Consider the following 16733-nt stretch of genomic DNA (forward strand, 5'->3'; position numbering starts at 1 on the left):
GAATGTTTGAGTAGAGCAACTCCAGGGCATGAGCCAAGTAGCAGCAGCGTAGGGGCCACGTGTAGAACAAGTCCCACACTGAGGTCAAAAACACACACAGAGGCAGCAGGACTTCTTCAGTAATAGTTTACTGAGCTTTCAAAGCATACAGTTCTCACTGGGTCCCCAGTGAGGCACAAAACTTAGCTCCTGAGAGCAAATCCAGTTTCAGCAGTAAAAAAATACAGCATACAGGACAGCAGGAACAGAAGGGAGCAAGGGAGGAAAGAGGCTGGAATGACACAGGGCAATGGAGGTGTGTGTTTCGCTTCCTGTCATCTGGGAGCGAAGTCAGCAACTCGGCATCTGCAGGGGCTTCATGAAGAAAAACTTTCTGCCTCCTGCTTCCAGGCACATCCCAGAAACACACACTGTGATTCACGGTGTATTGCAATATCAATTGCTTTACAAAGCCCTGATCCTCACCCCCAGCAATCTAGATTCCCCCTCTCTATCAAAATGAACTTTACATATAAAATTATAATCACTGTTGTGAGACATTACCTTCATTATTTCATGACTATACAGTTTTACATATAAGCACTCCATACACCTAAATGGGTTCTCCTCTGTGAGACTCCCTAGATGTTTCATAACAACTCCATTGTAACTAAAGCACTTTCTGCGATGTTTCCATCTAAACTGCTTCTCATCTTTGAGTTTGTTGTTGGTTTGTAGGGCGTCAGCTCTTAAAGTTATTCCTGACCGTGAAGAAGAAGAAGAAAAGTTTGGATTTGATATCCTGCTTTATCACTACCCGAAGGAGTCTCAAAGCGGCTAACATTCTCCTTTCCCTTCCTCCCCCACAACAAACACTCTGTGAGGTTAGTGGGGCTGAGAGACCTCAGAGAAGTGTGACTGGCCCAAGGTCACCCAGCAGCTGCATGTGGAGGAGCGGAGACGCAAACCTGGTTCCCCATATTAGGAGTCTACAGCTCTTAACCACTACACCACACTGGCTCTGTTGATGTAGGACTTCCAATAGGACTGAACCTCTACCCTTAAAGTTCTTCTTGACATTTATGTGGTTTGTCTCTTGTGTGAGTTTGTTGTCGTAAATCAAGGGTTTCACTCTGTCCCCCCCCCCCCGTGTCTGTAGATGTCTTCCTCTAAGATTTTCACTCTTACTGAAACTTTCCGCACTCCATTCATTAAAAAGATCTCTCCCCTGTATGCATCCGTTGATGTATATTGAGATGCCCACTCTGACTGAAGCTCTTTCCGCACTCCATACATTTATATGGTTTCTCCCCTGTGTGAGTCCGTTGATGTAAATGGAGTCTTGAACTGTCACTGAAGCTCTTTCCGCACTCCATACATTTGAATGGTTTCTCCCCTGTGTGAATCCGTTGATGTGTTCTAAGGTGTGCACTCTGACTGAAATACTTTCCACAATCCATGCATTTAAATCGTTTTTTACTTATGTGAGTCTCTTCATGTGTTCTAAGGGTTCCACTAAATCTGAAATTCTTTCCACACTCCATACATTTATATGGTTTTTCACCTGTGTGAGTCCGTTGGTGTAATTTAAGGTTTCCAATCTGACTGAAACTCTTTCCACACTTCAAGCATTTAAATGGTTTCTCTCCTGTGTGAGTCCGTTGATGTGTTCTAAGGTGCGCAATTTGACTGAAGCTCTTTCCACACTCCGTACATTTATATGGTTTCTCCCCTGTGTGAGTCTGTTGATGTCTTCTAAGGTTTCCATTGAAACTGAAGCTCCTTCCACACTCCATACATTCAAATGGTTTTTCTCCTGTGTGAGTCCAATGGTGTTTACTGAGCTGTCCACTCCGCTTGAAGCTTTTTCCACACTCCAGGCATTTAAATGGTTTCTCCCCTGTGTGAGTCTGTTGATGTGTTCTAAGTTTACCATTGTCACTAAAGCTCTTTCCACACTCCAAACATTTAAATGGTTTCTCTCCTGTGTGAGTCCGTTTGTGTCTTCTAAGGTTTCCATTATCACTAAAGCTCTTTCCGCACTCCATACATTGAAATGGTTTCTCTCCTGTGTGAGTCCGTTGGTGTGTTCTAAGGTTTCCAAACTGACTGAAGCTCTTTCCACACTGTATACATTTAAATGGTTTCTCCCCAGTGTGTGTTCGTCGATGTAAATGGAGTCTTGAACTGTCACTGAAGCTCTTTCCGCACTCCATACATTTGAATGGTTTCTCCCCTGTGTGAATCCGTTGATGTGTTCTAAGGTGTGCACTCTGACTGAAATACTTTCCACAATCCATGCATTTAAATCCTTTTTTACTTATGTGAGTCTCTTCATGTGTTCTAAGGGTTCCACTAAATCTGAAATTCTTTCCACACTCCATACATTTATATGGTTTTTCACCTGTGTGAGTCCGTTGGTGTAATTTAAGGTTTCCAATCTGACTGAAGCTCTTTCCACACTTCAAGCATTTAAATGGTTTCTCTCCTGTGTGAGTCCGTTGATGTGTTCTAAGGTGCGCAATTTGACTGAAGCTCCTTCCACACTCCGTACATTTATATGGTTTCTCCCCTGTGTGAGTCTGTTGTTGTCTTCTAAGGTTTCCAATGAAACTGAAGCTCCTTCCACACTCCATACATTCGTATGGTTTTTCTCCTGTGTGAGTCCAATGGTGTTTATTGAGCTGTCCACTCTGACTGAAGCTCTTTCCACACTCCATGCATTTAAAAGGTTTCTCACCTGTATGTGTCCGTTGATGTAAAGTTAAGTGTCCCCTCTGACTGAAGTTCTTTCCACACTCTGTGCATTGAAATCGTTTCTTGCCCATGTGAGTCTGTTGATGTGTTCTACGTTTTCCACTGTCAGTGAAACTTTTTCCACTCTCCATACCTCTAAATGGTTTCTCCCCTGTTTGAGTTCATTGATGTGAGCTATGTGTGCTCATTCAGTGAAGCATATTCCACATTTCACACATTTTAATGGCTATTCCTAATGAAACGGAAGGTTCCCCATCTCCCAGAATTCTGACTGTCTTCTGCATCACCTTCTTCAGAATGGGTGGAAAGGAAATCCTATTTTGGTTTCAAGGAAGAGAACAAAGGGAAAGAGAGCACATCAAACGCCATTAGCAGCTTTTCTTATTTCAACATTTCCTATATTCCCCCGCCTCTTACCCATGTTCCCAGTTTTTATGAAATGAAGATGCAATGATGTCAAATGATAGTAATCCATCAGCAACCTTTCGTAATCCTCAATCATCATTAATAAAGCAGCAGGATCTTGGAATACAGCCTTTCCAAATCAATTCTTTCCTCACAGGAAATGCAGCTACTCTCTCTCCATGAAAAGGCCCTCTCTTTCTCTGGTTCATCATTCCTTTGGACATTCCCCATCCTCTGCATCATAATCCTCCATCCACCTCTGTCTCTTAATGAATCACCTGCACAGTCCCATTGGCCTCAGGAGGTCCAAGTGGACTATTATGTGAGACCCAGGTCTACATCTTCTCCAGGGACTGTGGTCTGGGTCAGTCAGAGAACTAGTGACCAGGCTTGGTGCTTGGGGTCAGCTGAATGGGTGCTCAGGGAAGCTCCTGTTCTTGGAGATGGACCACCATCTACATGCCTTGCATTGCATGGAGAGAGCAGGAGAAGCAGAAAGAAAGCAGCTGGCAAATGGGAAACACCCCACCCCAATGGTTCTTTATAATGTTTATGTCCTGCCTGATCACGGGCCCCTCTGCTGATACAGAACTATCCTAATCTGGCACTGACAAAGCTGGATATTCAAGGCAAAGGGATAACTGCACTTAGTGGAAACTTCAGCCTTGAATATATGGTATTGATTCATTGATGCGCTGAGGTTGTGTTATCTCTGGAGACAAGAATTTATTCCTGATTTGTCTTAAGTATCACAATTATACAATGTCTTGGGGTGTTAGAGGAGCGGCGGTACCTTTGGTGGGGGAAATGTCATGCACCTTATGGCGTAATTTATCCACCACTGGTCCCCACCCTGCACTCAGCTCTCACCTGTGGCTTCCAGAAGCTGTCAGCATGCAACAGGGGCCACAATCCCAGGAACAGCTTCAACTGGCCGGCTAAACCAGGTGAGGATAGCTGATGGGTCTCAAATCCTTGGTGGGTTGGGGAATTCTGCTGCAGGTGAAGAAAGACCCTGGTGGATGGAGAGGATGAGAACAACAGTGAATCCCACAGTCAAGAAGGCAGATTGTGCCCATCCTGCAGAGGAAAGGGAAGGGAGCCCATGGAGAAGGAAAACTCTGATCCTAAACTTTGCTGCCTCATGACTTATCTTCAGGAGAAGAAAATGCTATGGAGGAAAACCTACACAAATCTTGAGTGGAGTCTCTAAGATGCTTGGATAGTGCTCTGCACACCTTCTTCATTCAACTCCTGCAGCCAAGCTGGTGCCAAACATACTGTTCTGCTTTCCTTGGGACCATATCAGCCAGGCTTAGAAGGGGGTCTAGTTGTCTAGGCAGCCCAGGACCCCCAAACACACTGCCCAGGCTTCCATTGCTGCTAACACAGAAGTTTCAGGCGGAGGGATGAGCTCAGACCTGTGTATCAAAGTCTCTCCGATGTGGAACAAGGAAAACAGAAGTGCATCATACGTCACTGTAAGAGTATTTGAAAAGACAAAGTATCTGGTGGCCCCTTGAAAGCTAATAAAAGTATTGTGGCTGAAGCTTTTGTGGGCTTCAGGACCAGGAAAGCTCCTGCCACCATGGTCCTTCCAATGGGGATTCAGGCATCATGGGACTTGAACTGCCCTGGCTGATTATCTCCAATAGGATAGATATTGAGAGGAAAGCTGTTTCCTGGTTCTGCTGGCTCTCTCAGTGGATTTGGAGACCTTTGACTATGGTATCCTCCTGGGCCATGTCCAGAAAGTGGTGTTAGGTGATGAGTGTTCTGAGCCCTGGGTGCTCCCTTGTGGGGTGCCTCAGAACTCCATCCTCTCCCCCATGCTTTTAAATATTTATACAAAGCTGCTGGGAGAGATCATCAGGGGGTTTGGATTGGGTGTTCACCAGTATGTGGATGATACCAAACTCTTCCTCTCTTTTAAATTGGAACCAGTGAAGGCGGGGAATGCCCTGTGTTGGTGCCTGGAGGTGATTTGAGGATGGGTGGCAGCTAACAGATTGAGGTTGAATCCTGACAAGACAGAAGTACTGTCCCTGGACGACAGTCAGATGTGGAGGATTCCCTGGTCCTGAATGGGGTAACTGTGGCCCTAAAGGACCAGGTGCACAGCCTGGGGGCATTTTGGACTCACAGCTGTCCATGGAGGTGCAGGTCAGTTCTGTGTCCAGGGCAGCTGTCTGCCAGCTCCATCTGGTACACCGGATGAGACCCTCCCTGCCCTCGGACTGTCTCACCAGAGTAGTGCATGCTCTGGTTATCTCCAGTTTGGACTACTGCCATGTGTTGTACATGGGGCTACCTTTGAAGGTGACTAAGAAACTGCAACTAATCCAGAACGCGGCAGCTGGATTAGTAACCGGGAGCAGCCGCGGAAACCACATAACACTGGTCCTAAAAGATCTTCTCTGGCTCCCAGCGCATTTTCAAGCACAATTCACGCTGTTGGTGCTGACCTTTAAAGTGTCATAGTTGCATTTTTCAGGCATAGAATAGTATTGAACTAATGTAGAGAGCTCAATCATTCCTGGTTTATGGCTTCAAGAAGGTTCTGGTGGTTTTACTCTGTGTGATTCAATGCTGGTGTTTTCTCTAGCTGGAACATTTTAGCTGATAAGGGAGTTTCCTTTCTGCTGAGAGCAGGTGGTGGAATAAGTTGTTAGGAGGTGTACATTGTCCTCATCCTCAATGCACCAGGCAGTGGAAAAGACACTTTGTTACGGAAGGGGGGGGGCATGTCTTCTTCACCTTCTTCTTCGCTACAATATATCAATTTATTTCCAATTGTCAAAAGGGACTAAAATCTATAAAATTCATAGAAAATCAGCGTGCCAGTTTGCTCAATTACTCTAGGACTCCATCACATCTCCCCTGTCCAGCATAATCCCTCAAGCAAAGTGTCAAGACCTTAATCCTTTCAAATTGTTCTGATCAGCCTTTCCTCCAGACAATGTCAGGTGGCAGACTATGCATATTTGAGACCATTGTCTTTTCATCCCCAGGAAGTGTTTATCTGTGCATATCTCCAGCTCTGCATATTCCCCCCTCCCTCCTCCATATGTTAATCTGTGCAACCCCTACCTTACTGAACTGCTGATCTGTGTAACCCCACCTTTCTGTGATGTATTCATGACGTGTTTTGCACTGTATTCTGGGACATGGAGGGAGTTTCAAAAACTCATGTCACCCCTTTCTCACTGTTCAATCTCGCCTTGAACCTGTTGCGCAATAAACTTGGATCTTCTGCAGTTTGCTCCTGTCTCCGGCTGAGCTCATTTTCCTCCGCAGGGACCCACGGACTTAGTCCGATGAGCTGGGTGGCAGAGCAGCCTCGCACCCAGATTTTTGCCGTAACAGTTGGCGCCCCACGTGGGGCATGCGGTTCTCCCGCGTTGCTGACCGGGGGCCCTGAAATCTTCAGCCGGCACCAGGCCATTTTGCCTGGGAAGATCCTTTGGACCCCCGGCCATCCTCCGGGCGGTAATCGAAAGCCCCAGGAGTTCAGCCGGGGAGCAAAGAGGGATCCAGCCGGCTTATTCATCAATCCGGGGATCATCATAGAAGACATGTGAGTATAAGGAAAAGGAAAAATCCAGTGCACTGGTGGGAAAGGGGTGGAAATCTCCTGGCAACTGAATCTCTGCCCTCCTCCTATCGCTCTTTCTTACCTTTCTCTCGGTCCGGTTAGTGAGAGAGACCGTGGACCACCGCTCGGCCCGAAAGGGGGGCTCTGAGCTCTATCCCTTTCTCTAAACTCTCCAGCCAGCCGCACCAATTGGGAGTCCGAAAGTAAGACGGAGAGAGCCGACTTGAAAGACAGCCGACTCTCCGCAACGGACATCCCAGTTGAAAGCAAGGGGTTGGAGTTCTTTTCCGAACTTCTTTAGCGCCCGGCAAGGGGGCGGGAAGTGGTCTTGCTTTCTGTATCAATCCCAGCCGCACTGGTCGGTGCCACGTAACACGTGTATCGTGCGTGAGCCCGCTTCCAAAAGCAAGGGGGATTTTCGGTTCGAAACTCTATCCAGGGATCACCCGATCTGGCACCGCACGGCGCGGGCGTTCAGTAGGGCCCCTTTTCCTGAGATTGACGATAGGTAGGAGGTTGCCAGGAGGGATAGCCCATGAGGAATTGGGCGGGATCGGCAGAGTGGAAAAGGACCCCAGGTTATTGACTAAGGAAATAGGAAGGAATACCGGATAGCTAGAGCTCTTTAAAAACCCTCTAAGGAAGTTGCCAAGCGACTAAAGACCCCTCTTTACTATAAATCCCGTATTAAGTATATCAATCTCCTAGATATACCAATCCTTACCACCCTTTCTCTTCCCTCTTTCTGTCTAGACACGCGTAAAACATAAAATGGGTACCCAGGCTTCCAAACGCGAGCGGGCTCACTCTGGGAAGAAGGCTTCTAGAAAGCCATCTCAGTCTCAGAAGGACCCTGACTCTCCTCTCCAATTTGTCATCACGTATTGGAAGACGATTCCTGGCCACAAATTATTATCGAAGCAAAATTAGAGAACCTCTGTTCTGAAATCTGGCCTGCCAGCACCGCCTCCGCCAAGCCTGAATTGCGTTGGCCGGCTGGTTAACTGGTGGTGTTTGAAGAGGCAAGGAGGCTCTTAAAACCATGTGGGACCTTCCTACTAATTTCACTTAATGAAGCTAAAGGAAGCAGCCCAACTCCTTGCAATAACCAACTAAAGGATGAGAGTATATATGTTTACATGTTGTCTGTTATGTGTGTTGTGTGTTAATACATATATGAGAATATGTGTGTTTACATGTTGTCTGTTATGTGTGTTGTCTGTTCCTTCTGTCTCTGACAGACTGCCTTTCTTAAGCGCGCATAGTTTAAACTGCAAGCTTGCTTCAAAATTTAATTTTTAAGGAAGCCATGCTGGACCTTATCAGTCCTAAATAAGACAAAATGAGAATGAAAGGTGCAAATGTTTACCCCACCTCGTGCTCTGCCGCAACTTTTCAGATTGTGAGTCCACAGTCTATTTTGGAATGTGAATGTTTCTAATGTTTCTGGAATGTGAATGTTTCTAATGTGAATTAGATGTTTCTGCTGCAAAAGCGTAGTCGAGCACAACTGCTCTCTCAAGCTAAAATGCAGTGTATTTATTTCATGAAGCACATGCCTATGAAAGTATGGTCTTCCTTCTAAGAAAATATCTGAGTCCAGTTTTAACTTTGATTTGGTTGGACAGAAGAGTTATTGTAAGGCTCCTGATATCAGGCCTCTTTTCTTAGAAAATGCCCCCCCCCCCCCGTTTCATTCTGTCTCTTTCAGGGTTTTTTTTTTTTCCCTTTCTCTTCTTCTGTGCCAGGTAAATTTACTTCTGAGTAAGCTTCCTTTAAAGGAAACTGCAAAAGGGGGGGGGGCATAGATTAGGTTTACTATTCCTCTGCAAATTCAGGAAAAATTGTCACTTTTGTATTCCCTTTAAATCAAATCTATGGCTGTTTTAACTATGCTTTATAAGAGATCCTCTCCCTATCTTAAGAAAATGTTCACTTCAATCTTTCTTTAAAGATCATTTGTCTAGGAACTTGCACTCTAAGGAACTTGCACGTCTAAGGAAGTAAACTCAAACTAATCTCAAGATCTGCTAAAGGGTTCTGTATAAAGTTGGGAATTTTTATTTTCTTCTTCCTTAGTACATGATAGGAGCACTGATTGTGCTCTCTTCCCCAGTAGTGCCTGTGTACATAAGTATGTGTGTGTAGTACAAATCTTGCTGTGAAATCTTGCTGTGAACCCTTTATTTTGGAGGGTTGGACTAGATGACCCCAGGGTCCCTTTCAACTCTCCCAATTTGTGGCTGTGTGGAAGGACATGTGTCCGCAAGCATTGCAGGGTAATTCTTAAATTCTGGTGTGGTGATGGAGTTGAAATTCAGCCTAGCTTTGCTCTTTAGTTTTAAAAAGGTGAGAGGTGAAGCTGTGATGTTCTGGCCATTTTTCCCATATATAAGGGCGCGGCATTGTTCCACGAATGGCCAGAGGGATATTAGCCCTTTCCTGTACATAAAGGAAGCAGTCGCTTTGCTTGGGCTGAAATTGCTAGCTTTTGTTGGTGAATACTTCAATTGCTGAGTTTCTCTCTTTTGTTTTAAATCTAACCCTCTTTTAAAATCTACTTACCCTTCCCTTATTCAAATTCTAATTTTGCCAAAAGATGCAACATTTCAATAGTATAAAAGGTTTGCTGAGACATGAACTCCACACATGCACAGAGACTAGATCAGCAAGAAAAAGAAAAAAAAAGAGGATAGGAAAAGAAATGAGAGAGAGAGAGAGGAAGGAGGGGGAACTGTAGAGGGGGGGAGAGGAGGTTTATGTAAAACTTGGAACCATTGAGAGAAATCACCCTTAATGTGTCCCAAGTTTGAAATCTTAACATGCCAAATTCTTTTCACAGGTAAATATCAAAGAATTCCACCTCTCAATGGGATTTAAATCACAGACTTTGTTTGTGTGCATTTTAGGAACAGCATTTCCTGACAGGCTTCTCACATGAAATAATTTTCCCTTTTAACAGGATATGTGAACCCCGATAACAAAGTGTTTGTCCCTTTTTTTCTCCCACAACAACTTTCTTTCTGTTCTGTGAAATCCCTGCTGTATTAACTTTCTTTCTGTTCTGTGAAATCCCTGCTGTATTAGTGACTTCCATCTCTTCGTGGCTTTGACACTTTTTAAGTTACAAATAATCTGTTTTCATTTATTTAATCCGTTTTTCCATGATGTCTATGAAGCTAATCGAAGCACAACCAAACATTGTTTGTGGAATGGTATTTGTTTACCTTTTGCCTGAGCATTTCTTATTAATTCTGTCATTTTGGCTAGTTCAAGGTACTTGCACAACTTTAAATTGCCATTCATTTTTTCTTGGTATTAAGTCATTTCCCAGTATTTTGCTGTTAACATTCTAGCCGATATGGTCACATCAAGAAACACTCTTTTATTTTCATTGTTACTTCAGATTTCTTAAAATTCTGTGTCTTAGCATTTATTTATTTTGGTTCCTCATAGGTCATTGTGTGTGTGTGTGTGTGTGTGTGTGTGTGTTTTATTATTATTTTAACTGTGTCTTTTAAGTCCACCCTGCCCTTACAGGATATCACTTCTACAAGTGTGTTATTACAGATCCAATGAAAGACTTCGCCACCACAACAGAAGACACCAAAGTTTCAAAGTGATGTCTCTTTCAAAGGATATAGACTGCCGGGGGGAGTGGGGCTGACAAAGGGGGGTGGAGTTGAATTACAAGGACATTTTCTGACTTTTGAACCTCAAGATACATATATAAAATATCCCAATTGTCTCAAGATATGCAACTGATATTTAATTAGTTTGTTTTGTATTATGTGTTATTACGTAGGAATGTTGAAATGTGTCTGACAGTGTGTCATTTCCACAAATGGAGGGGGCTATTTTGTGGCTATTTTTGTGTGTAAGTGTTTTATGTCTAATGTCTTATTCCTTACACCCCAGTGGAGGATCCTCATACATTTTATACCTTTTAACAGATCAGGATATTATGTAGTCCAATGTTTAGACTTAGATAAATTTATTACCATATTTCGTTGTTTCACCTGGCACTTTACCAACTTCCCTACCCATTTTAAAAAATGTGCTAAAACCCACTTTACCAAGGAGAAGCTTCTAAGATACATGAAGGTGGATATGCTTTGGTTTAGCAGGAATGATCCCTTATACAGTTAAATTGACTTATTTCGACAAGTGCCCCTTTAAGAATGGTTTTCTTTTAACAGATTGGTTTGAAGAGTTGAGAACCATGGGGAAAGATAAATTCAAATTGGACTCAGTTTGAATTGGGCAAGTGTATCCAGGCTGCAATTAGCTTTTGGTCCTTAAAGTGCAAGTGAGCAACTTCCCATGACTGCAAGACCAATAATAAAACCCCATAGGAAGCCAAGGCAAGGACATTTCCCTCAGGACGTGTGCAAACCTGTGGCAGCTGTGGTGAGTGCCAGGCAACATGGTTAATATGAAAGCCCTAAGTGGATTCACCAGGGATTGCCACTACTGTGAGACCACAGAAAAGCTACCGTGACACCTGAGAACACAAAAATGGCGGGGGACAAAGCAAACTGCATTTTTTTCAGTCAGTAGTGGACCTTCCTGCTAAATGTAAAGCATAGACCACTATTGAACAAAATACAACAGGTGTCCTTTTATGCGATATCCTATATCCAGCTATCTGCCCTACTATACTTGCAAATGGCCTTAAGAGGCATGATTTGCAAGTCCCCTTCAGGTTTGCACAAACCCACACATCTAGTACGATAGATACAAAGTTATTATTTAGTGCATATCTATATAACATACACATACATTGTATTGGTCCGTGTTGCTCCCTCCTTTGTTGCCCTGCTCAACCCACCTCCTTTTCCATTAGGGCCTATTCCCACTCACACGGCACCCCTACCTTCACCGAGATTTAGGGTGCGGAGAAAAGATTTGCAAGTTCTTACAGAACTTTAATGCAAATCTATCTCCGAATGGGGGACTGTTACGGAAGGGGGGGGGCATGTCTTCTTCACCTTCTTCTTCGCTACAATATATCAATTTATTTCCAATTGTCAAAAGGGACTAAAATCTATAAAATTCATAGAAAATCAGCGTGCCAGTTTGCTCAATTACTCTAGGACTCCATCACATCTCCCCTGTCCAGCATAATCCCTCAAGCAAAGTGTCAAGACCTTAATCCTTTCAAATTGTTCTGATCAGCCTTTCCTCCAGACAATGTCAGGTGGCAGACTATGCATATTTGAGACCATTGTCTTTTCATCCCCAGGAAGTGTTTATCTGTGCATATCTCCAGCTCTGCATATTCCCCCCTCCCTCCTCCATATGTTAATCTGTGCAACCCCTACCTTACTGAACTGCTGATCTGTGTAACCCCACCTTTCTGTGATGTATTCATGACGTGTTTTGCACTGTATTCTGGGACATGGAGGGAGTTTCAAAAACTCATGTCACCCCTTTCTCACTGTTCAATCTCGCCTTGAACCTGTTGCGCAATAAACTTGGATCTTCTGCAGTTTGCTCCTGTCTCCGGCTGAGCTCATTTTCCTCCGCAGGGACCCACGGACTTAGTCCGATGAGCTGGGTGGCAGAGCAGCCTCGCACCCAGATTTTTGCCGTAACAACTTAAAGATGGAAGCCTGAGAGAGAGAGGAAAAGGTTTCTGGCTGCTTCCTGGGTGGGAATGCGGAAACCAAGAGCTGCTTCTGAGAAGGCCTCTCCCCATCTCTCTTCCTGGACAGGGCAGGGGATTATGGGGTGGGAAGAGGATGGAGGTTGCAGGAAGGAGGGGAGGGGGGACACGACCCCCCACTTTCCAGGGATCCCTCTGGTTGCCTTGAAGGGGTGGCCGATTCCTGGGAGGGAGGGAGAAGCCAAGGCGGCCCCTCCGGAGAATCCCCGCAGGCGCCACCATGGAGAAGTCTCCTCAAAGACTGGTCTCCCCCCCCCCAATGCTGCCCTTCCCTGCCCCAGGGATGCCACCCCTCCCCATTTCCTCGACTCCCTCCCTCTGTCCCAGAGTCTCCCCTGCACCCAGAGCCCCGCCTTAGGGTTATGTCTGCCCCTGAAGAAAGGCGCCCACGAAAGGTGCTTTGGGGAGCTGGCGGGGGTCTCTGGGTCCTTTTCTCCCCTCTCCTCCCCCGGGAGCCCTTTACCTCTTTGTCCTCGCTCCCGAGTCTCATTTCTTTCCTGCAACATCCACGGGGGGCGGGGATCCTCCTCTTCCCATCCTCCTCTCCTTTCCGAAAGCGCCCCCCCCCCAGCTACGCCGCAGAGCAGCAATTCGGAGTAGAAGCTCCACGTCCGGGAGAAGCAGGCAGGTTGGGAGGGGAGCTCATCCCCCCTATTCCCGGAAACAGAAGCCGGATGGAGAGGAGGAGGAGCAGAAGGATGAGGTGCAGCGCATGGTGGAGGGATTTGGGGTTGTGGGGGCGGGGTGAGAGGAGGATGTACCAGGAAGGGAGAAATTGAGGGGGGCGAAGGAGAGGAAGGTTTTCCCCCTCCCTTCTTCCTTCAGGGGATGAGGAGAGCGGGAAAAGGTTGATTCCGCCAATCCATTTGCAAAGCTTGTTCCCCCCCCTACAATGTTTGCATTGCAAAATCCCTCCCCCACCCCACGAGCTTAGATCCATTCCATGTTTTAGGACGGTATTGGTGCACACTGAGTAGCGGGTTAGGCTCTGTGACTCCTGTGTTATGGAAAAAATGGGGCTTGGGCTTTTGCACACACGCCCCCCCCCCGACACCCAGGTAAAATTCCTCCCTTGTGTCTCCGTCAGAGGCAACACAATGAGGCCAGGAAGAAAGCAATGCAGCTGTTGATCTGTTTGCGGGCAGAGCCCCCCCCCCCCATGCGCGGAGTGAAGCAGCCCAGAACTAAAGCGCGTTGCAATTTATACAGCCTAAGATAGTAGCCCCCCCCCCGTCACAGAGAGAGCACCCCAAAAACATCTCCGTTTGCGCCACAAAATGCGTTGTACCTGGAAATCAGATCAGACTCAGAGTTCATGTTTTGGCAACATGACAAGTCTGTCTGTCCGTCGGGATCCCTGAGGATTCCTGCTCCCTGCCTTTTCCCGGCCAGCCTGAGAGATCATTGGAAAGGGCGGATTTCTTGACTCCAGAATCCATCATGGCAGACCCGTTTCATTCAGGCATAGAGATCTGCTCTTTGGACCAGTTTGCTTGGATCATGTGGATCATCAATGGATCATCCATGATGTCATACCCATCTCACGGGGGGTGGCCCTCAAGAAGAATCTCCTGCCACGTGACTGGGGGAGTCTGGGGGCTGGCGGGGGTCAGACAGGGCTGCTGTTTTGCTCTCCGTACTATTTCAGCTCAGGTTTTCCTGGCAGAAGTTACATTTCATCAAGAAATGGGTGGATTCATTGAGGAAACGGGGCTAAGCGAAAGTATCCGTTGTAAAGGGGCAAATGTGTATACTTTGTTACCACCCAGTGAGTTGTGTTGCAAAGGCCATTTGCAGAAAGGCTCCTATTGTATCACCTGCGGCTACATGCTGGAGTTTGGGTCTTTTTGCGGAAATGTGTCTGTGTAAATGCACTTATCCCCGTGCATTTATAATGGCAAGACATTAAATCCCATGAGATCCACAAGCACCAAACCCATAAGCTCACATAGGAGTCCAAAAGCACAGAACGAAGCAGCCCTATCAAAAGCTGGGTGTCTAACAACAACAACAGCAACTTTTTTTGGACCCCACCCATCAGACTGGTTTGCTCCAGCCACTCTGGGCAGCTTCCAAACGAAGAGAAGAAAACATAACCAAACATGAAATATTACAAGCACAACACTTTGTTTTGTTTTTGTTTTTTTTTAAAAAAAATTATTAAGGTTTTCAAAATATTACAAAAAGAAAAAATAATAAGAAAAAATACAAAATAAAAACAGTTAAAAACAATTCAGTCTTTCCATGTCTTATTTTTCATTTGCCTGTTCCCGGGACCTCCTCACACCTCCCTTTTTTGTATCCAGTTCAATTAGTTGGTTCAGCAAATCCTTTCCCTCTTTATTTTTATCCTAATCTTTAGTCTTAATATATTATGACTTTAAATTATCACCTGTTAACAATCCATTTTTACACGTCTTTTTAACATTACTGCTAAAAACCACTTAACTTCAATCCAACATCATTCTAACATTCATTAATTTTGCAGTATTTTTGTAAGTAATCTTTAAATTTCTTCCAATCTTCTTCCACCGACTCTTCTCCCTGGTCTCGGATTCTGCCAATCATTTCCGCCAGTTCCATATAGTCCATCAACTTCATCTGCCATTCTTCCTGTGTGGGTAAATCTTGTGTTTTCCAATACTCACAATAAGTATTCTTGCTGCTGTTATTGCATACATAAAAAAAGTTCTATCTTTCTTTAACACCAATTGGCCGACCATGCCCAGGAGAAAGGCCTCTGGTTTCTTCAAAAAAGTATATTTAAATATCTTTTTCATTTCGTTATAAATCATCTCCCAGAATGTCTTAATCCTTGGGCATGTCCACCAAAGGTGGAAAAATGTATCTTCAGTCTCATTACATTTCCAACATTTATTGTCGGGCAAATGGTATATTTTTGCAAGCTTGACTGGGGTCATGTACCACCAGTAAATCATTTTCATTAAGTTTTCTCTTAAGGCATTACATGCCGTGAATTTCATACCCGTGGTCCATAACTGTTTCCAGTCAGCCATCATTATGTTATGCCCAACACCTTGTGCCCATTTAATCATAACTGATTTCACCATTTCATCCTGAGTGTTCCATTTCAACAGCAGGTTATACATTCTTGACAAATTCTTAATTTTTGGATCCAACAATTCTGTTTCCAATTTTGATTTTTCCACCTGGAAACTAACTTTTTTGTCCAAATTGTAAGCCTCCATTATTTGATAATAATGGAGCCAATCTCTCACTTTGTTTTTCAATTTTTCAAAGCTCTGCAATTTTATTCTATCACCGTCATGCTCCAAAATTTCCCAATATTTCGGCCATTTGGCCTCCATATTGAGTTTTTTCTGTGCTTTCGCTTCCATTGGTGACAACCATCTTGGAGTTCTCTTTTCTAACAAATCCTTATATCTTATCCAAACGTTAAACAATGCTTTTCTAACAATATGGTTTTTAAAAGCTTTATGTACTTTTACCTTATCGTACCGGGACGCGGGTGGCGCTGTGGGTAAAATCTCAGCACCTAGGACTTGCCGGTCACATGGTCGGCGGTTCGAATCACCGCGGCGGGGTGCGCTCCCATCATTCGGTCCCAGCGCCTGCCAACCTAGCAGTTCAAAAGCACCCCTGGGTGCAAGTAGATAAATAGGGACCGCTTACCAGCGGGAAGGTAAACGGCGTTCCGTGTGCTGCGCTGGAGTGAAGGTGGGGCCCCCAGGAGATTTCCCTGGTACCTGCAGCCCCTCCTTCCCCCTCTTGAAATTAGGCTTGGGGGGAAATCTCCCATTCAATTTCAGTATTTCAAGTTTTCTTCAGAACGCGGAGGGCAGGAGGCAGCGATGAAGTTCTGGTGAAGAAGAAGTGCCAGGAGATCATGAGGTGTAGGGGTGACAGAGTTTAGTGCAAAAACCAAAGGTACTTTTATCTAAAATTATACTCACTATTGTGAGATGTTCCCTTATTTCATTATTATACAGTTTTACATATAAACACCAGAGCTTCACATATACCTCATGCTTTTAGGAATGGTTTCCTGCTGAATTCATTGCTCAGAGTGGACTCTGAGAGGAAGACATCCCACACTCCATACATCTAACTGGCTTCTCCCATGTGAGAGTCCTTGGATGTTCCTTAAAGACTCCATTATAAATAAAGCACTTTTTGCAATCTTTTCATTTAAACTGCTTCTTCTCTCTGAGTTTGTTGATGGTTTGAAGGACTTCAACTCTTAAAGTTCTTCCTGTTCATTAGTCTGTTGATTCTGAACTTCCACTAAGAGTGAACCTCTATCTTCTTTCCTGATATTTATATGGTTTGTCTTTTGTGTGAGTTTGT

The 16733-nt window shown here is 44.8% G+C and overlaps 1 protein-coding gene across 2 annotated transcripts; it reads right to left on the reverse strand.

The window, feature by feature from the left end:
* Positions 1-1125: 1125 nt before the first annotated feature.
* On the reverse strand, positions 1126-13081 carry LOC309351855 (uncharacterized protein). Of its 2 annotated transcripts, XM_081879973.1 has the most exons (3): positions 12868-13081; positions 4012-4156; positions 1126-3051 (listed from the first exon to the last, which is right to left on the reverse strand). In XM_081879973.1, the coding sequence occupies exon 3, from the start codon at positions 2865-2867 to the stop codon at positions 1191-1193; it is 1677 nt and encodes a 558-aa protein (XP_081736099.1). In that variant the 5' UTR covers positions 2868-3051; positions 4012-4156; positions 12868-13081; the 3' UTR covers positions 1126-1190. The 2 variants fall into 2 exon arrangements, with proteins under 2 accessions (XP_081736099.1, XP_081736100.1); XM_081879974.1 differs by lacking the exon at positions 4012-4156.
* Between the last annotated feature and the right edge of the window lie 3652 nt (positions 13082-16733).

The sequence above is a fragment of the Podarcis erhardii genome (assembly GCF_964252035.2).
Source record: "Podarcis erhardii genome assembly, chromosome: 10".
In the NCBI taxonomy this organism is placed as follows: domain Eukaryota; kingdom Metazoa; phylum Chordata; class Lepidosauria; order Squamata; family Lacertidae; genus Podarcis; species Podarcis erhardii.